Raw genomic sequence first — 21,527 nt, forward strand, 5'->3', positions numbered from 1 at the left:
GGTAGGGGTGCATGGAAGTGATGATGGACATGTAAGTGGAAGAATGGTGAGATCTAAGGTCAAGAGAAGTAGGGAAAGATACAATATGGATCCTAAAATTCATAAATATCTCCATCAGAAATAAGACAAGTGAATTCGGTGTGGTCAGAAGGAAGATACTGAAAGATATCAACAAGAAATCATGTAATTACCTGAATTTTGAAGTGGTATGAAGACCCTTGTAGTAGGTAAATTCTAGAGGTGATCATAGTTAGAAAATGACTGAAGAGACTAGAAGGTAATCAAAAAAAAAATGTAATAGTTGATTAAAGTTATAGTGGAGGTACAGAGGAATAAATACATTGAGAGCGATTTAGAAGATAAAATAAGGAAGAGTAGATGAATAAAAATGTGGAGAAAGGTAAGTGAGAAGAAGAATTATAATACACAACAATCTTACATTTGCCTGTAAGAAGATGGGCGGACACTTGAACAACACTATCAATTACTTTTACCTAAATGACATCTTCAGAACATGCCACCCTTGAAAATTAAGTTGCATTGAATACACACTGTTTTCAAGTACATAGAACATTTATTACGAGAGAGCATTTTCTGGGGCATAAAACAATTCTTAATAAATTTAAAATGATTTAGGTCATTTAGCTCAGTGGTTCTGCCGCCTGCCTCGCAAGCGCAGGTACCAAAACAAAAAAAAACAAAACAAATAAAATGATTTAGGTCATATAAACATATTCTTATGATATGGGATTAAATTAGAAATTAAGAACAGATGAAAAATAGGTATGTTAAACTGATTTAAATATTACACAAAATATACATGTATGGAATCATCACGTTACTCCATTAATATATAAAATTTTTATGTTTCTATGTACCAAGTAAAAATAAATTTAATTTTTAAAAATTAATAATAGAAATATATCTGGGAAGTCTCTAAATGTTTGAAAACTACACACCATATTTCTAAATAACTTATGTAAGATGTTGAAAGGGCAATTACAAAGCATTTTGAACTGACTGAAAATGAAAGCACAACATTGCAAAATTTTGGTAGGGAGCAAAAGTATATTTAGAAATTTACAGTACTAACTGCCTATCTTAGAAAAAAGATGGGACAATACTCAAATCAGTGAGCAAACACTTTAAGAAAATAGAAAAAGAAGAATAAGTTAAACCCAAGCTAAAGAGAAGAAAAGAAGCAATAAGGATTCAGGCAGAAATCAATGATACAGGAAAAAAAGTATAGAACCAGTCAGCCACCAAAAGCTGAGTCCCCGGAAAGATCAATGAAATTCACAACCATCTAGTTCAGACTGATGGAGAGGAGAGGAGAGGACACATGTTACTAATAGCAGGAACGAGAGAGAGAGAGAACCACAACAGACTACAGTTACAGATATTGAAAGGATAACGAAGGAATATGATGAACGACTTTAAGTTGTTAAATTTGAAAATTTAATCAAAATAGATGGGTTCTGTGAAAAACACAAACTATCAAAACTCACTCAAGAAGAAACAGATAATCTAAATAGCTCTAGATTTACTAAATAAATTGAATGTGTAGTTTAAACAAATCTTTCTAACAGGGAAACTCCAGGCCTAGAGAGCTTCTCTGGTAAATTCTGTAAAACATGCCAGGAAAAAAATAATGTAATTCTATAAAATCACGTTCAGAAATCTGAAGAGAAAGCAATAGTTTCAATTCATTCTTTGAGTATGACATTATTATCCAAACCAGATGAAAACATTTCAAGAAAATAAAACAATACACAATCATAATAATGTATCAGTACCAACTGGGGATCTCAGGAAAGCAAGATTGGTTTAATATATTAAAATTCAATCAAATTCACCATGTTAGTAAACTAAATAAAAATAATGATTTCAACTGATGCAGACAGAGCATCTGACAAAATCCAACATCATCAACTGATACAAACTCTCAGCAAACTAGAACTAGAGAAGTCAGGAAGTTAATAAAGGGCATTTATTAAACTACTGGTCACATCATACGTAACAGTAAAGGACTTAATGTTTTTCCTTAATATCAGGAATAAGGCAAGAATGTGCCTCTAATACTTACAGCATGGTCCAGTAACAAATCAGACTGTGTCAAAAGTAAAAATGTCTACTCTAATATTATTATGAGAATAAAAATATGAGCTACAAATTAAAAGAAAGTACATGGAAATGGTATATTTTATAAAGGGTATGTACCCAAAATATATAAGAAACTTTCAAAATTCAATTATAAGAAAATATAACTTGTTAAAAACTTCATTAAATACTGGAATAAGTACTTCTCTACTGAAGGTATATGGATGGAAATAAGCATGTGAAAAGATGCTATTATTAGCTATTGGGGAGATGCAAATCAAAACCACAAAGACATACAACTATTTACCTGTTAAAATGAAAACATTAAGAAGACCAACAATATACAATGTTGGCAAACTTATGGAGCATCTAGATTCCTCCTGTTTAGCTGGTGGAAAAATAACATGGTGCAGTGAGTTTGAAAAACATTTTGATAATCTCTCAAAATTTAATTATATGTCTATGTATGATACAGCCATTTCTCTCTTGGTAGTTACTTAAGAAAAATGAAAATATGTGTTTATACAAAGACTTTTACTGAATGTTCATAAAAGCTGTATTTGTAGTAGTCAAAAACTGAAAACAACATGGAACTAAAAAGTGCAAACTCATCCATAGTCTGAAAGTAGAACAACTGTCTCAGGGTTGGAGGTGTGGGCAACAGGGAAGGGCCAGAGGGAAGGCTAAAATGGGACCAAAAAAAAATAAAAAATCGGACTGATAGATGTTTATTATCTTGAATGTAGTGATGGTTTCACTTGTATAGACATTAGTCAAATTTTATCAAATTGTATATTTTATATATAAGCAGTTTGTCATATATCTCAAAATTGTTTTGTAAAAAGTAGCATCACTAATCCAATAACAGTTGTAGCTATAGGAAACTAGGCTATGAATAGAAGGCAGAGGGAAGAACCTGAGCACAAACTACCTCCTTAACAAGGGTTGCTTCAGTGTGGGAGAGGAAGAGAGAGAGGATGAGGGATCCTCACAGAACTAGAAAAAGGCTGAGTTATATGGTTTTAAGAGAGGAGTTTGAGTATATTTATATGCTACAGAAAGATGCCAGGGCAGAGAATGAAGTTGAAAATTTGGGATGGAAAATCCAAGAATGAAAACAAGTCTTGAGGAAGAGAAAAATTATGAGTATAAATGCAAGCAAGCTTTGTGGTTAGGCTGAGAGGTTCAAGAGTCTGTAGAATTCAATCTTACTCTTTCTCTTCCTTTTTGAGAAAGATGAGATATGAGAGGAATGGAATATGTAAGAAAACTCCTGGAGCACTAGAAATGTCATTGGCTCCCACTACTGAAATGGTGGTTGGAGATAAATGCTCCAACTGGGGGCATTCTTATGTAACAAGAAGGTGGACAGTAAAACAGACTGACCAGATAAGCTGTGTAAACCATGGAATCCTACAGTCCTGGGCTTTCTCTTTCTTTTCCCTTCACTACATATCATTCATGTGCCAATCATTCTGTCGATCTTCACCCACTTTCCCCTCAATGTACAAGAGATACTTAACAAATTCTTTAATTTTGTTGGAAAATATTTCTAACAAACAAAAGAAAATAGAGATTTAATGAATAGCAGTGTTTTGTTATCCAGCTTTATTGAATCTTAACATAATACCATATTTATCTCAATTTTAACAATGCTTAAATCAAATGTAGGCTTACTGATCAAGAGACTTTATCATCAGCAAACATTAACATAATTATTTCATATTTTACATTTCCTGTATTTTATGAATAATATCTAGAGCACCTCTGAGAAATTCAGGTCTGTGAGTAGACAAAAAGTTAAATATGGCCTGAAAGAGCCGCTGGCAAGCTAATTAGGTAGTTTCCCTGAAGTGAATTGTTAATATACTAAAGCCATGCAAATTAGATCATACCCACAGGTATGAGATTCAGAAAAAAAAATGCTCTGGCAAAGTATGAATTTTTAATGAAAATGATAATTATGACTCACAGCATCGACACTCTTTTTCTTTACCATTCTAACAATCATTGACACTTTGGCATAGTAAATATAGGAAAGGTTAATAAGACAAAATAATGTCCCTTACATCATGTAAGATTCTGAAGCTGAAAGCATTTAATCAGTTTCTAAAGACCAGAACTTTATTTTTATGCAGTAATAAATCATCCATTAAATAGAAAAATTATACTTTGGACAGTACCTGCCAAAACAGACTGTGGGCATCTCCTCTCAGAAGTTCAACTGTATCCCCTGCCTGGATGTGTAAGGGGGGTCCTTCATGAAGAGCTGGGGGTGGTGTTCCAGTATAGTTTCTAATGACCTGCATTTTTGGCAAACCTGAAAATAAGCAACACAAGTTTTAGAAATGAGAAGGCAATGATGTATGAAGTCTAAAATGTATTTTTTTTAAAAAGAGCCAGTATTAACATTAAAAAGTTTTAATAACACCAGGTCCAAATAAACATCTGAAGTAATTCCAAAGGAATGCTTTTCAACTTTCTCATTATTTGAGGTGGCAATGGAATAAGACACATATTTATCCCCTGGTCCCGTACGTACTTTTCCTCTCCTCACGACCAATCTCTTTTTAGCTGAAAAAATATTTCTCTTTTAGCTGATTCCTGCTTCATAAAAAACACATCACATACACTTTAATGGAAAAGAATCAATTTTTTCATCAACTCTATCCTTTCTGCCTATTACATTCCTCTTGGGCAATGGCTGATTTCATCACTAAGGAGGCTCACCCTTTCTGTGTATGTATCACACTGACCAGTATAAGGCTCGTATCTTAAGGTTATGTTTGTAATTCAAAAGCAAAAAGGTGATGGATGTGCCACTGCAATACTTAAGACATTTATGTGGAGAAACTCTTCAGGCTCAAATTTAGGCTTGCAAAACAGACCCAATAGAAGGAACATGTCTGAGCCAATAACATCAGCAATATTTGAAATACAGATCTACCACTTCTCTTTGTAGTTCTTTGGATGTGCAAAGAAGGCCTTAGTTCAATATTTCATTTTTGGGGAACAGCAGCTTCAATTGCACACGAGCCTAATTGCTGGTCACAAATGGACAACTTCACAGTCACTTTTTCATTCAGAAGTAAGACTGCTCCCTCCTAAGAGAGAGATCACTGATAAAATATTTGCTGCACATGTAGGGACGTAGGCCAGTGTTTATTATGCTTCAGGAATTTCTATTCTGATGATTGACTATGGTGACAGGTGCTGCACAAAGCAAAGAGGATTAACCACTCATCTGGTTCTAGATATCTAAGTTATCTAGAAAAACCTTGATAGCTGCATGAAATGCTCCAGCAAAAAATTAATAAGACCCTCAAAATTCTTTCAATGACTCCTGGGGTGAAGGGTTGCTATAAATAGAACTGAAAGTTGCAGTCAACACTTCCTTATCAATCCAGTGAACCAGAAGGCATAGATCTGAAAAACACTGTGCTATTCACCCCAATTTAGCAGTGGTGGCTGGTGAGGTATGTTATGATTGCTACATCTCCCCTTTCCTTCAGTTCTTGTGCCACTGACCCTCGAGAGATGACTTTAATCCCACATCTTTCATAGAGTGTTGCCCTGCTGAATATTATAAGGTTACTCCCTCTCACAAACAGCAGACTTCATTGTCATTCCTCAAAACAATACTCAACAAAAGAACTCTTCTTGGTAAAGTGTTTATTAGACTTTTTCTCAACATACTGTAAATGCCTTCAGAATAGAGCACACATATTCTATTAAACTGCTAGTATAAACCTAAAATTAAATCTAGACATTCCATACACCTAACAACTGACTTAAAAGCTCAACAGATGAAAGAAGATTCAGGATAAAGTAGAATTGTTCAAACAGTTCTAGTTTGCATGACAGTTATTCCATGTTTAGGGGTCAGAGTTGTGGTTGGCCTCCATTTTACTGAGTATTTCTAGGGCATGGGATGTATCTCATCTGGGAAATTTTGGTTTTAGGTCAATTTTTAAATAGAGGACAAAGGTAAGAAAGAAGAGTCTTTAAACATGAAATAGCTCACGTGGTCACATATACCACAGCCGACAGAGTTTTTTCATTGTCAACATGTCCAAATGAGTCATACTCAAGAAGAACTGATTAAAAATTCATAAAATGTTTAGGGAAAAAATTAATTTTGAGGACATTTAATATGGAAATTTATTATAGTATGGTAATGCCCAGGCTGCATATGAAGCTATAATATGTCAAGCGTACAGACAGGCTGTAATGCTGTCTCGTGTCTTTTTAGATGGACTTGAATGTCTTAACACTTGGCCTAGTAAAATCATAATATTTAAGACAGAAAACTGTGCATATATTATTATTATTGTAGTCTGGTTAAGAAGTGAGATTTATGTTGGAAAGTAACAATGATGGATTTTGATTTTATAGTTCCACTTATTTCTCAGTTTCCATTTACTCTGTTTTCTGTGATTATTCTTCGTTATGAGCTTCATTGGGGAAGTTGACCTAGCAGCCCATTAATATAAGTGTGTTGCTAAGCTTCTTCCTAAAACAAAAATATGTGATACTTGTCGGGAATTACAGCTGAACCTAGGTAATAGCCAAGAGGACACTGGAACTAGCCTCAAATCAGTCATAAACAACTCGTCAAGTTCAGTGTTTATTAAACTCCCATTTCAGTATGATTTGCCCTTTGGACTACAGGTTGTACAGATCAAAGATAAAAAGACTGGAGGAAGGGGACAGCCTAGATGAATTCTGATACTTTGCTCTTGGTTCTGATGTTAGCATACAGTTGGTGTTCCACAAAACTTGTGGGATGAATGATTGCTCTGCAAAAGGCCCCCTTGTATTCCTTCCTTTATATAAAAAAGATAAAGGAACAGGAACATCACTGTGAACATAATCACATTAACCAAGATTTAAAATGCAATTAAAATAAGAAAAAAAAGAATGGGTTAAACTTCACACCAGTACTTAACCATCAATGTAATACTTAACACAATCTATTGCCACAGCAGGCATCTCACTCTACAAATGAGTCCAAGAACAGAGAATAAATTAAATGTACTAATGCTCATATTTTGAATAGCCATTTGCTGTTGATTTAGTGCAGGTTTCCCTCTTCCCATATAATACATGCCTGACAGGCTTTAACCTGTTTAAAAATGGGCAGGATGGAACATTCATTCCATGCCCCCATGACAACTCAGTCATCATGGCACACAGTTTATTAACAAGGTTTTCCTGAAACTCACTTAAAACTCTGTGTAACCTCTTTCCACTGACCTGCCTCCTCCCATCTGGAATTATGCCGAAGAAGCCAAATCTCCCTTCTATGGATCACAGTTTCAAAATTTGTTCAGGCTGAAAATCCCTAGCTTTTTTATTTTTAATTGTATTTTCCCTTGGCTATCTATACTTCAAGGGATTCTGAGATGCAAAAACACCATAAACTGTAAAAGTAGAAATGTAGTTTTCTTCATTGACACTAATTAATCAGAAATAAATAGCCAAAGGTTATCTTTTTCACCAAAACTATACATTTCATCATATTATAAACCCACAACTCATCCCAGAAAGCTGCTTCTTTCTTCTTGGGAAAACACAGACTCAGTACATGTTTATTTTGTTTCTTCCCCACAGCAGCATTTACAGAGGACATGTTCGTACAATTACACTGCTGCTACAAAATCTTATTTATATTGCAACTATCCTCATAGCCTCAACATTAAATGCAAAATAATGTGTAATTTCAACATATATGTTTGGGCAATCTTGGAAATTCCTGAAACTTGATATAGTCAATTATCTTTACCTAAGGGAATAATGATTAAAATGGCTCAGAGAAAATTAGATCTCATGCCAAATGTTTAGTTGTTTTGGCTTGTTTTATTCCCTATGATAAATGCTTTGTTGTATGGCTAACTATACTCTTAAAATTTAGCTTGGGGACAATTTTGCCCTTTAATTTGTATTCATACTAGTAATTGTCCTTGGGTATTAAATCAAACAAAGTCCCCAAGTCATCCTTATGCATGAAAGATTAACACCCAGTAGAACTGGCAATATTACAGTGATGGTTATACTTCAGAAATAGTCGTAGAGTTCTGGTTAAATAAAACTAAAGCCACATGTAAGTATGTGGAATGCTAGTTTCAAGAAAATATAGAAATTGTTTTTAATAGGGTTATAGGAAATAAGATTTCCTTTCAAATATGACTTCAATACCACTATGAATTTAGGTGTTGTTTAAAAATGTTAATAGAAGGTAAAATCCCATTAGAATTTTGCCAGATACAAACTGTTGCACTAATAATTGTCACTTAAACCCTTCAAACTTCAGTGAACTTAACAGTGGCCTGTATCAGTATCAGCCACTGTGTCTTCTAAGCAGGACAAGAAGAGTGATTGCCACAATACAGATTAGTATCTCTAAATGATGCTGATATTACTGCCCTAATGCAATGGGCTCCCCCAGGGCAATAACTTAGAGGACAGTGCTGCCTGTGAGATAAATGGGCTGTCAGTACTATGCTGGCCTTTCACCTCTGGGGTACAATTTAAAATCTAAACTCAGCCATATTAAAACATAATTAGTTTTACAAAATGTTGGAGGTTGGTTTATCCTGGGAAGCTCATCACAAGCATAACATATTCAATCGCTCATTAACTAACTGTGTCTTGTGCACTCCCCAGTGTTGGGCATGGCAGCTTCAGAACAGAGCAGGGGCAAGGTTCCTACCCTCAACCAGCCTTTATTCAGTCCATGAATAGACAGATGGAGACACAGTACAAATGGGCATGGCATCTTGTGCAGTGGGAGCTTTGAAAAATTGTTCCTAGCCATAAACATTTTAGAAAATTTTGTGTAATAAGATTCTGACATATGTATTAAATTTTTTATACAAGTTTCCTGGCTGTGACTGCCAGACTCTACTTGGGTTTTAGAATCTCATTCCTCTGGGTACATGTAGGAAGCACTATGACCAACATCCACCATGACCAAACTTGCTTTTGAGAAAATTACAGTGAAGTAAGTGGTGTCTGGCATCATACCAACAAAACCTGCTTTAAATTAAAATCCAGGCCCCTCCTATACAAGTCTACAGTCTAAACCTCAAGTCCTGACAGCCAAGTTAAGTGCCTAGGATGCTGGGTAATGGGTTTCCCCTGCTCATCACATCATAAAGGGCTTTTTCCAAGAAAGCATTACTCTTTCCCTCCCTTGCTGGTCTTCCTAGAGGAGCAGAGTCTCTGAATGGAAACCATCTGCTACAGCAGAAGCAGACAATTTGGTGAAAAACAAACTCAAGAACTAACTGTTCAAAAGGGAACACTTCCCATCGATTTTTAAAAATTTTCACCCAAAGAAGTCTACTTTACTTTTGTAAACAATGAGTCAAATGAAGGAAATAGGCATTGCTCATATAATAACAAGGATCAGGCATAGACGCTTTCGTCCAACTTTAGAGGCACTGACTAGTCACTCTTTGGCACTGGCTATCAGAATATTAGTGAATCAAGGGGAAAAGTTATAATAATGCCTTTGGAAGTCTCTTTTTAATCTATTAAAAAGATTTTATAGGCTACCAACTATGAAAGAAGTATAAAATTTTATGCTGCTTTCATACCTATACAAATTTAACATTTTATTCTATCATGTATGCACATTTTAGTGAAAAATAATGTTTCTATAAAATCTTTAAATAAGATCAAAGCTCTAGGAGAAGATGCTATCCATCTGGCAGATCCCTAGTAAATGACCATTTCCAGGAATGTGAGGAATCCAGTTTGAGAAGCACAGCTCTGAGCTATCTCGGCCTCTGCTTCAAAGATAGAAAAGAACACAACCACACAACTTCAAGATCATCACTGTCAGTTAAACTGGATTGCCAACTCAGTTGCCTTGAGAGCTGTCTGGCATTAGTAATGCCCAAGTCTATGTGGGCCATGGAGGTGTGACCTTGGGTACTATACCTGGTCAACAGCTCCTTCCCCTCTGGTGTTCCTCTGTGCTCTGCTTCCAGCTGCCATGAGGTAAGCAGCTTGCTCTACCAAGTCCTTCCACCACGATGACTGCCCTGGAGCCAGTCAATTATAACCACAGACCTCTGTAACCATAAGCCAAATTAAACTTTTCCTCCACTTGAGTTTGTCAGTAAGGAAAAGGTGACTAATACAATTACCTAGTATAACTAGTATCACTACCTAACATTCTACATTATAAATATTCCACATTATAAAATTAAGAACAAAAATGGTAAATAAATAATCTGAAGTAAAACAACTAGTTAGAAATAGAAACTGAACCACAACTCTGTGTCTGACTTCTAGTTCAGTCCCCTTGCTGCAGGCTAAGTATTCTCTGTAACCTAAAAGGAAGGAGACCTCACCACGGCAGAAGCTTCCTGACTTGAACTGATGCACATTTCAGCATAGTCTAAATCCCTGCTGGGGTCCAATATTGCCTTAGAAAGTAGGAAAGAAGGGACAGAACTCTACTCCCAGTGGTGAAAAACTGAGAACTCAAGATCACCTCAATTCTAGAAGGAACATAGTAACTCCCAGGTCTATTCCAAAGAAAGAGCCTCAACAACTTTCAACTTAGAAAACCACTCTACCGGCCAATCCATAAAACTCTCAGTGCCTGACACATCCATGGGTAGCCCTGTGGATCTGCAGGAAGTGGTCACATATAGCTCCACCTACACAAAGTTACAATTTAAACCACATCACTGCCCTTCTGACCACACCCAAGTGTCTCAGGGATGGGGATTAAAACAGAGTGCAATACGCTGAACATGAGAGAGCAGTGGCTGAGGCAAGGGCCAGTGGCCAAATGCACAGTTCTTCCCGGGGGATAACCCAGACCATTAGATGTACTTTCACAGAACAGGAAGGCAGGAAACAGATACCTATGTTAGCAGGGAGTGAAGCCACTGCTGATTCCTAAGAATAAAAGAGAACTGGCGTTACTAGTTCTAAGAAAGATTTCTTTAAAGCCTGTTTCATGGAAAGCATCAAGATCTAGAGTGACTACTGAGGTCCTCAGGCTGGTGTTTACCCTCCTAGCATGGACCCTCCTACCTCCAAAGCAACTGAGCATGGTTTCTGTCCTACAATCAAAAGGAAATTTTAACAACCCAGTCATAAAATGCATCTGAAGGGTAAGAAGATAGAGTAAAAGTAAACTGTTAAGAGCATTTTCCAATAACCTGGTTTTCCTTTTTTGTTCTATGGGATCATATGTCTATTCAACCAATATTTATATATCATTTATATGCAGGTAGTGGGAATATAGCTGTAAATAAGGCTAACCATGTCCATCCTCATAAACCTTGTACTTTAGTAGAAAAAACAATCACAAAAGGAGGAGATAAATGTAATAAGATTAGGCATAAGTGTTATGATGAAACATTTAGAAAAAGATATTGGACTAGAGAGTGAAAGGAAGTGTGAGGAGAAAGTAGTAAGAATTTCTCCATAGCACCAATTTAGAGTTTTCAATGATACAAAGAGCCTGCTGAAGTTTGCCACCACTGCCTTCTAAGGAGGTGAGCAGGCCAGGCTTCAGGCCTGAGGAAAAGACCATGGTGGGGGGTGTTCACGGTCAAGTTGAACCATAAACATGAAGACTCTGATTCTGAAACGAGGTTGAAATACTTGAGAGACACAAGAAAGGTCATACATACCATATGAAAGCAAAGGATAAAATGTAAAATGGGTAATATGTAGTCTGGGGGGTCTTGCCCATTTCATTGCTCCATTCCTATATTAATTCTCCTGAATTATCTGAAAAGTACTGAATACGTACAGTTCTTGTTAACTGCCTGCCCCTTATTCATGGTGTATACCAGCTACTGTCTACACATCCATCTCACACCACAATCAAGTGATAAAACAATAAAATCTGGTCATGCTTCTTACTCCTTGAAGCTCAAATATCACTCTTGCTATAATTTGAATGTTTAGCTCCTCTCCATCCATATGATGACACCTAATCCCCAGTGAGATGCCATTGGGAGGTAGGCCCTTGGGGAAGTGATTAGGTTAAAAGGGTGCAGCCTGGGGGAGAGCTCCCGCAACCCTTCCACCACCAGGAAGTGAACCAGGAAGTGGGAGCTCACCAGATACAGAATCTACTAACACCTTGACTTTGGATTTCTCAGCTCTGGAACTCTTAGAAATAAATTTCTGTTAATTATAAGCTACCTAGTTTATGGTATTCTGTTGTAGCTGCCCAAATGGAATCAAATATCTATCACATTTCCTTAAGTGCCTTAGACAAACACTTTTATAAACATGCAAGCTTATTGCTTTCAAACCATCTATTACACCAAAATTATTTTTAGCTCATATAAAACACATGTACCAGACCACTAGCACCTTTCTGTACACAGATTTAGCACAGAGTTTATATATTCCAGACTGTAATACCTTTTGACAAAGACTGTATTCTTTATTTCAATGAATTTTTTTAGAAGGAAGGACCACCGTTCTTCTCTCCTCAAAGGACACCCTTCCAAATCCAACCACCTACATACTTGATCGTACATCCAAAATTTCTCTCTAAACAAACCATTTCTTCTCACCTTTGCTTCTGCCTCCTAGATCAAGCACTGTCTTTCTAACTGGCCTTCTCTAATCTGCTCTAATAATGCTTGACTATTGTGCACACAGAAGCCTGAAGTTTTACAAAATATGTTAACAATCTCTTATTTTAAGATGCTCCCCTGCACTGTACTTGACATTAAATGTGAGCTCCTGGCCATCAGCCATAAGAATATTTTCTAGCCCCTAATAATTCTCTAGGCTGGTCCAGTTTCATACTAGTTACACTGACCCTTCTTAGAGCTGCTTATGAACCCTGACCAAGTATATGTGGCCAAGTGAACATACACTGTAAGTTTGTAATTCATATAGTCATCTATTTACTTGTTATTTGTCTCTTCATTTTTCATGTATTTGTACTTCTAAATTTGTATGACAAACACCATTTTAATAATCAAATTTAGTTTTAAAACATATTCAGTTTTGATTGGTACTATAGAAATGAAAAACTTTGTATAGTCTTACCTTGATTTTTGATAGTTTGTAATTATTTGTGTTTTTACTATCAAAATGCTTCATATAACTAAAATTTTGCCTGAAATAAAATTAGTTTTAATATGTGAAAATGCTAATATATCTCTTAAAAGTCCTTAATGACTCTCTTAATAACTTATACTCATCCTGAATATGCTGTAAGGCAACTTGTATCATGTACAATGAAGCAAAAAAACAAAACAAAACAAAACCCAACTTTTCCTATGTACTCAGTTGTTTGCTTGTTTTTCTCTATTTTTCTCATGTTTTTGACCTTCCCCTTCCTCTGATACACCTGCTTGAACAGAGGAGAGCATATTCAGATGCATTCCCAAAAGATTCAGATTTAGTCAGACAGTTTATTGATTTGTAAGTTAAAATGAAGAGCATATGCAATTGGTATTCTTGGCTGGCTGAGTTTCAGAGAAAGCAAATAACCCTGGACCATCACTCTGATGTGCTGATTTTTTTTAAGAGACTAGGGAACCTGTAGGTAAGACGTCAGCTATCAAATATCTCTGTGTGATAATGCACACAAACAATCTTTTTACCCTTCTCATGAACAGTCTCCTAAAATAAACTTCTGACATAGGACACAGGAGAAACAGAAGAGCAGGCTCCTCTTCATAAAATGGTACTACACTAAAAGTAATAACTTAGAAGGGCTTTCAACCAGTTCAGTTTTTGAAAACTTTTGAGTCTATTCCGAATTCTGAGGATCCAATACCACCACAATATATAACCAGTAACTCTAGGGTTATTTAAGTATTTATTTACTCCTTAACCTTTTCCTGAAGTGAAAAAAGAATGAGTCAACTAGAACAATTTATGTACAATATTATGGATTCATACATGAACAGAGTAAGTATAAAATTTACAAGTTTAAAATAAAGGGAATGTGCAACTATTACTAAAAACCAGCTATGTTTTATAGGAGGAGACTGGCTACTTATCTGTGTTTTAATGTAGTAAAGTTTTCCTTTATATTCCCTTTCACTGAGGCCAAAGACCACCAAAGATCACTACTTAAGCATCTACTGCATAAAATACAATAAAAAATTCACCCCTTCTCAGGAATATTCCTTTTTAACACTGTCTACAATGAGAGTGAAAAATAACAGAAATCATGCTGATTTTTGTGTTCTCTGGCAAAATACTGCTCTAACAATGGAAATGCTTTATGTTAGTATGGAATACGATAATTTAGTAAATATCTTCATTACATGTGAAACAATTGAAATCCAGTTGCATATAGTTAGCTAAAAATGTTATATTCTTTTTGACGGCACTGTCATCCAGTAAGTGCAAAATCGTAGGTGGAAAAAAACAGGGAAAGGTCACTTATGATTTTTTTTCAGATTTTAATGGCTGGTGAATAAATTACTATCCTTTCCTAAAGGAAAGTGATAAAAAATTATATTCAAAATTTTCAGAATGATAGATTTATAAGTAACAATAGATCCTCAGGACTATGTTGAGAAGTTCAGAGATATTTTCTTTATATCTTTGGGATTGTATAATGACCATATATATTCTGCATCCTTCCTATACACTGACTGGAATTACTCAAATTTTAAGATACTGTATCTGCTTATAAGCTTTTGTCATTTACAGTTTTTCAATGTAATATATTTGAAATGTGAATATTGATTTAAATAATAGTTTCAGCATTTGTCTTTCAAAATCTCAATTTTCCCCCTCTCCCATCAATTTGAAAACTATTACTTTTTCCCTGACCTCTCTTTTGTTTCCCTTACCTTCCTTATGATTTGTCTAATTATCTCTCCAAATTTTAAGCTTTCCATATTTTTCTTATACAAACAGCTTCTTTCATCATCCATAAATATCAAAATGATGTTATGGTTTCAACTTCTTCAAATGTACTGAAGTGGTTACATATACACTTTCTTCTAATCATCTGAAAATAATAATGAAGTAGTACGTACATTTTAAGGCTATAATAAAAATACAAAAGTACTAATTATTAAAATATAAACTGTGGACTACAAAGAAAATTGCAGATGCTAGAATAATAAAAAATTGTGCCAAGAAGTTATGAATCATCTGGAAAGCAGTTATAGTTGTGACAGCAGGGCAGGGTTATGCATAGAAAAGACATACTGAAATAGAACTTTCAGTTCTGCCTTTTTGATTAAAATATCAGAGACATTCGCCACAAAGCTCACATACAATTACAGTTTACAAAAGCACCTGAAAAAAAAAAAAACACCTGAATGTAACACAGAACATACTAATATGGTACATCATTCTAAAACCAAATACTGATTTCTCACTGACTTCATTCACTATGAGAAATTGCTGAACCCAACAATGACCTTTTCCGAGTGTGGTAATTTCATTGACATTTTTCTTGCTCTTCAGTTAAGACAAACTCTTCTGGACAATAAACAAAACTCCTCAATTTGCTAATTTACTTCTTTTCCAGTGTTCACACCTCACAGAAGTGTGATGTACACTGGGTGGAACCATGAAGTTGGCTGCTGTGGCCTATTTTTGAACCATGAAAAAGGCAATTTTCTATAATTTAACTGAGTATGTGCCAAATTCAGTGCCAAATATAAATGAAGTTACAGCAGGAAGGTTCAAGTAAGCTTAAATTTGACAAAAAGAAGGCGTAATTCTGTTTAGCAAAGAATATTTCATGTAAATCTCTACTTGGAGCAAAACTACATAATTAGTAACTCACCGTCCAATAAGTTCAATAAATATGTGTTGAGTCTCTCATTCCTGTCTACCTTAGGGGCTATCATCCTGTTGAAAAAAAACCTAGTTAAAATTTTTTTTTCAGTTTTCAACAGCAAAGATACTGTAATTTGCCCTTTGAAGTTACGGAATATAATTAGTGATTATAGAATTCCTATTTTCTCTTCTGTAAAAAAAAAAATTTCCTCTATATAATAAAAATATATTTTACCCCGTAAAAAAATCACAAAATAATTATTTTTATCCTTAAAGATGAATTCATTGATCTTTGTTTTGCTAATCCCTAGCACAATGCTAGGCATGTGATAAAAAAATTGGGTAACAATGAATGATTTAAAGAGAAATTTTTATTTTATGAGAGGTTAATGTGAATTTTTAAACCTATGAGACAACCTAGAATTTCTTTTTCCCTATTAACTTCAAAACATTTTAAAAGTTAGGACATTTGTTCTTAGAAGCACTTTATTTGAACTACTAAGAAATATAAAGTGGTTTAACTATACAACCAACGGGAAAATAGACACAATTTTCTAAAAATCCAGAATGTTCACCTGAGCAACTGAAGGTGTGCATTATTTCTCAAATTCTAAGCAATGTCTAGGGAGTACTTCCTCAAACAGATGAACTCATAAGCTCTTTCTCTTGTGTACCAGATATACCAATCTCTCCAAAGACTTTCAAACTGCTATTGTCTTTTGATTTTTTTCCCAGCTCCCAAATAGAGCTTTACAGAACATACATGTCTTTTTTCTGTCAAATTTTACCAAGACAAGATACGATGATTTTGCATAAAACTGAGATAGTAAGTTTGAAATCATTTTGAAAGTTATAAGTATCTTCCCCTGAACCCAATGTTTTAGAGACCAGATGTTTAAAACACATTCAACTACAGTTTCATCAGTTCCTTGACTAGTTCTTGGCCGTTTGATTTGATCATGAAATGCTCTAGGTATGTGAGATGTAGTGATGAGTCAAAGAGCTCTTTCCCTCAGAGATTTTGCCTAGTAGAGGACAGAGCGAGCCACACAGGCTCTCACACTGTGATAAAGCTGTGGCAGGACAGGCAAGTTGCTGTGGAAACACTGAGCACCAACACCAAGACCAGGAAGAGCAGAAGCTACAAAGAAAGTGATACAAAGTGAGAACTAAGGTAGAATACAGATCAGCCAGACACAGAGAAGGGTACCAAAATGGCAACACATTTAAGAAGTCATGAATCTCTGTAAGGGTAGGTTGATCTAGACCAGTGGTGGGGAATCTGTGGCATGGGTGCCACAAGCTTTGCCAGCATTGACTAGATGCGGCAAAAGATTAGCTCACATATTGGGCCACAGAAATCAGCCTAATTAGGCGAGGTGGCAAACCAAGAGGGGTTGGTAAGCAGAAAGCAGAATGACCAGGGAGCAAGAGGGCTGCAAGACTGGAGTAGGGAACGAGATAGTTGAATATAATGTTTTAGAAATAGAACAACTCTGGGTGAAGATGAGGCCACATGGCTATGGGGATAACGGGCTGAAACAGAATAGAGACAGAAGAGGTGAAAAAGAAGTGAAGAGGATCAGATTTGAAGGACTTCCATCACCTGCAATGTGAAATCACCCAGTTTGAAGGTAGTAGATCCTTTGTGTTCCTGTCTTTATAGACAGAGGAGTCTATGTGGGAAGGTGGTACAGGGTAATCATCAAGAACATAGTTATTGTGTCAAACAAGCCTAAGGTTGAATCCTGTAAATTTCATTTTCATATCTAGAAAAGGCGACACTGATTCTATTAATGATGCTTTTATTGCAGTAATTACATATGAACACAATGCCTGGCACATGATCTGGATCAATGGACACTTGTCCTGTCAGGGGTCTACTAGCAGTTTTTTTTTTGTTTTTTTTTTTGCTATAATAAATTATTTATATTAACCTAATTTGCTTAAATGAAAATGTTTCTATGGCTCAAAATTTGCAAAAATAAGAAAAATAAATAGTAATCATAATACTAAGCAATCTCAATACAAAATATTTTCTTTCATTTTGCCATAATTACTAAAAAAGAAAGTAATTAAAACTGTAGAGGTAAAGAAATAAACCTCTGAAAGAGATTAGAGAGCCCAGATACAAGTCTTCTGTGAATCTATTTGGAATAAAGACTGAAATGTCAAAAGTAAAATTCCAAACCTTTAAAAGACAATGTATTGGGTCCAGGATGTAGCTCAGTGGCACAGTGCCTGCCTAGCTAACACGAGGCTCTGAGTTTGATTTCCAGTACAAAAAAAAAAAGACAATATATTAAACTACCTTTATGATGTTAGAGAAGGACTGCTTAAATGAGAAACAAAAAAGCACATAAGAAAATATGAATAAATTTGTCTCCACTAAAATTTATAATTCTGAAAAAGAAATCTTAAAAAGCAGATGCATGTAATTAAAATAACCAAAGGATTAGTGCCCAAAATATATAAAGAGTTCCTGAAAATGAGAAGAAAAGAAAATGAAAACCCAATAGAAAACAAATGTGAAAAGAATATATGAGCAGGTAATTCACAGTTAAGAAAAATTAAATCCTAAATGTGGTAAAATGTTCACTGATTGCTACTTGTTAGGGACAAAAATTAAAACAGTGAGATAATAATCTATATCTTTTACGTTGGTAAAAACTTATAAATCAATTACACTAAGTGTTGATTTTGAGGAAACAAGATTTGAGGAAACAAGAGCCTTTTGATTAGGATCTAACAAAAGGTAAAAAGTTAATATTTACTCTTAATGGCAACTACATACACATCTATCATGTTATTTTTGATTTGGTTTAAATGTATCACAAAGTATTTTTTGAATTTTATTAGAGGCTCATTAATGAAGTACTCCTTTAAGTTTTAAGTTACTTTCAAAAGTGATAAGACTGTATTTATTATGAATGCTACAATAAACACATAGAATATGTAGTATTTTCAGTGAATAAAATTAACAAACACACTAGCTTTGTACTGAAATAACATTGTTGCTACCCTAACTTATTTACATTTTCACCATTAGATTTTATCTACATCTTTTAGATAAGATACAATGAATAACAGCAGAAAGTATTCAGGTGTTAATGAATATGTGTTCCTATTACACAGAAATGATCAGGGCTCTCTGACTGGCCACAGCGCCTCTTCCTCTCTGTATCTGAACAGTCATTCAGTAATATTCTCAGCAAGTGTCCTCAGAGGGGAGAGACCAAATTAAGGGTTACTCCTACATATCAGCCTAACCTCCAATCTCAGCATTGCCTACAACATATGTTGTTAGGCAAGACAATCACTTTTATTTCTTGAATAATTAATATTAAGACATCAGCTTACGAAACAAAACAACCTAACAGAAGTTAGAACAATATAGTATTAAGGTGACATTTAAAGCAAATTCCAACTCTATAACGTCATGGCCTAAAAAATAAGGCTCTGTATTTCTTAAGTATAATTTCAAATTCCATAGCCTACGTTCTCTTTACTTTTTCCTTTTTGGCTATCTCAGGTAATAATGAGTGCTATGAAAGAGGATAGATAAGAAAGAACTGTTATACACAGAGACTTAATCCTTCTTGACATTTTGTCCCGAGAGTTACCTCTGGGGATATATTCCTTTAGACACAGCAGTGGTTCCTATAACCTTGAACATATGACTTGTGATCTTGCAAAACACTGATTCAGAGGTCAACTGATATTACACAGACAGGAGAGCTAGAGCAAAGCACATGGCGCGGTACAGATGTAGACAAGTTTCCGGCATTCACAGAATGCATCTTATAATGAAATTTCTATTAACAGAAAATATGATACAGAGCTAAAAATTAAAATAGCATATCATTGTTTGGTGATATTTTCAAATACTTCCAGGTACTGTTAAAAAATTTATGTTCAACCATTTACATATTTGATCATTTTATTAGTAGAGTCACACAAGAGAAACGGCTAATTAATTGCTATTAGTACAGCCATACCATAGAAATAGAACTAGAAAATCTGCAGCTTAGATCTTAGTTTTGATTTTGGCATAGAATTTATATAAATATTTCATTAAATGTCATCTTGCTTCAATGCCCCTACTGGGCACAATTCTGCAATATCTCCTTTTAATGGAAAAAATGTTCCAGTTATTTTTCTTCTTGGTACCAGGAATCGAACTCAGGACCTTGCACTTGCCAGGCAGGAGTGGAACCACTGAGCTACATCACTAGCCCTTGTTCCAGTTTAAATAAATGGCCTCAATAAAGTCACTATACTGATGTAGAACATACAATTATAAAAAATATGGCTAGAGAATAAAAGGTTTGATTCGTTGCTTGAAAGCTACATATTCTTAGGAAGGGAGAATAGGGATTATATAAATTCATCAAAGAAATTCTCTTTTGTAAATAAATGACTACAGATGCACCTGTTAAAAGAACAACTACTAGGGCTGGGGATGTAGCTCAGTGGAGAGTTCGAGTCCTGAGTTCGATTCCTAGTACCAAAAAAAAAGAGAGAACAACCACTAGCCAGGCCTTGTGGTGCACCTCCGTAATATCAGCTACTGGGGTTGCTGAGGTGGGTGGATCACAGGTTCAAGGTCAACCTGGGTAATTGGTAATATCCTGTCTCAAAATAAAATATTAAAAGGGCTGGAAATATATCTCAGTGGTAGAGTACCCCTGGGTCCAATTCCCAGTAACACACACATGCACACACACACACACACACACACACTAAAAGTAATAAGAAGCCAAATACAAATCTAAGCATCCTCTGGATTCTGACACTTTATAGTGTCCCCCCAAAAAAATACACCTGAAATTCCTAAATTTCTTCTTTAAAGTACTCAAAAGGACTGACATGACTATTCCTCATGAGGAAGTGCTTATATTTTATATAAATTGACCTATAAGTGTACATAAATATGAATTTTTTGTATTTTCATATAATATTCTTGGAATCTACAGAAATGTATCTCAATTTAGTCTTTTTAAAAGAAATACATACAGAGCTACTACTATGTTAGGTTTCAGGAATGTATGATTACCTGCATTTTGGTTTTTACTGAAGGCTTCTTTTGAGTTAAAGTTGCAAACAGTTTTCTATAAAATCTATTGATCAGGTAATGAAGCCTCCAATGAGATCAAAAAGGAGAATGTGAGGGTTAATCTAGACCAGTGATGGCCCAAATGCTCAAACTGCAACCCAAAACCCACGTATTTATTCCAAAGTGCCAAACTGCAATTAAACCTGAATTTTTATTTAATTAAATTAAATTAATTTAATTAAACCTGAGGTTTTAATTTAGGAAAAAACAACTCATACGCTAGTTCGTTCACATGCCAACAAAGAGGGCTCTGTATACCTGCTGTGGCACATATGCCACAGGTTCACTACCACTGATCTATCTAGAGTTTGCCCAATTCACATCTTCGTAACCCTAGCCAAATGTAAGAGGGCAAACAATAACATGCTGCTCCCCTACCTCTTCAAATAGGACAGCTTCCCCAATGCCTACTGTGTATGAGAGAAAAACTCACCAAAATGAAAGAGTTTTGGCATCCAAAAATATTCCTACATAATCTGATTTGCGATAAATGCACTCACTTCTTTCCCCACCCCACCCACCAGTTTATTCCCTCTTGTTCCAGTTTCAGGTTGTA

The 21,527-nt window shown here is 35.2% G+C and overlaps 1 protein-coding gene across 7 annotated transcripts in view; it reads right to left on the reverse strand.

Annotated features, from left to right (window-relative positions):
• Vav3 (vav guanine nucleotide exchange factor 3) overlaps positions 1–21,527 on the reverse strand; it is a 443,712-nt gene that overhangs the window by 87,741 nt on the left and 334,444 nt on the right. For all 7 annotated transcript variants that reach the window (XM_087213208.1, XM_004853591.4, XM_013075550.3 and 4 more), the window contains one exon: positions 4,284–4,420. In XM_087213208.1, the coding sequence (XP_087069334.1) occupies positions 4,284–4,420 (137 nt within the window). The remainder of the gene's footprint in view (positions 1–4,283; positions 4,421–21,527) is intronic.

The sequence above is a fragment of the Heterocephalus glaber genome, unplaced genomic scaffold (genome assembly GCF_053883595.1).
Source record: "Heterocephalus glaber isolate CG9 unplaced genomic scaffold, H.glaber_assembly_v1.0 deba00001442, whole genome shotgun sequence".
In the NCBI taxonomy this organism is placed as follows: Eukaryota; Metazoa; Chordata; class Mammalia; order Rodentia; family Bathyergidae; genus Heterocephalus; species Heterocephalus glaber.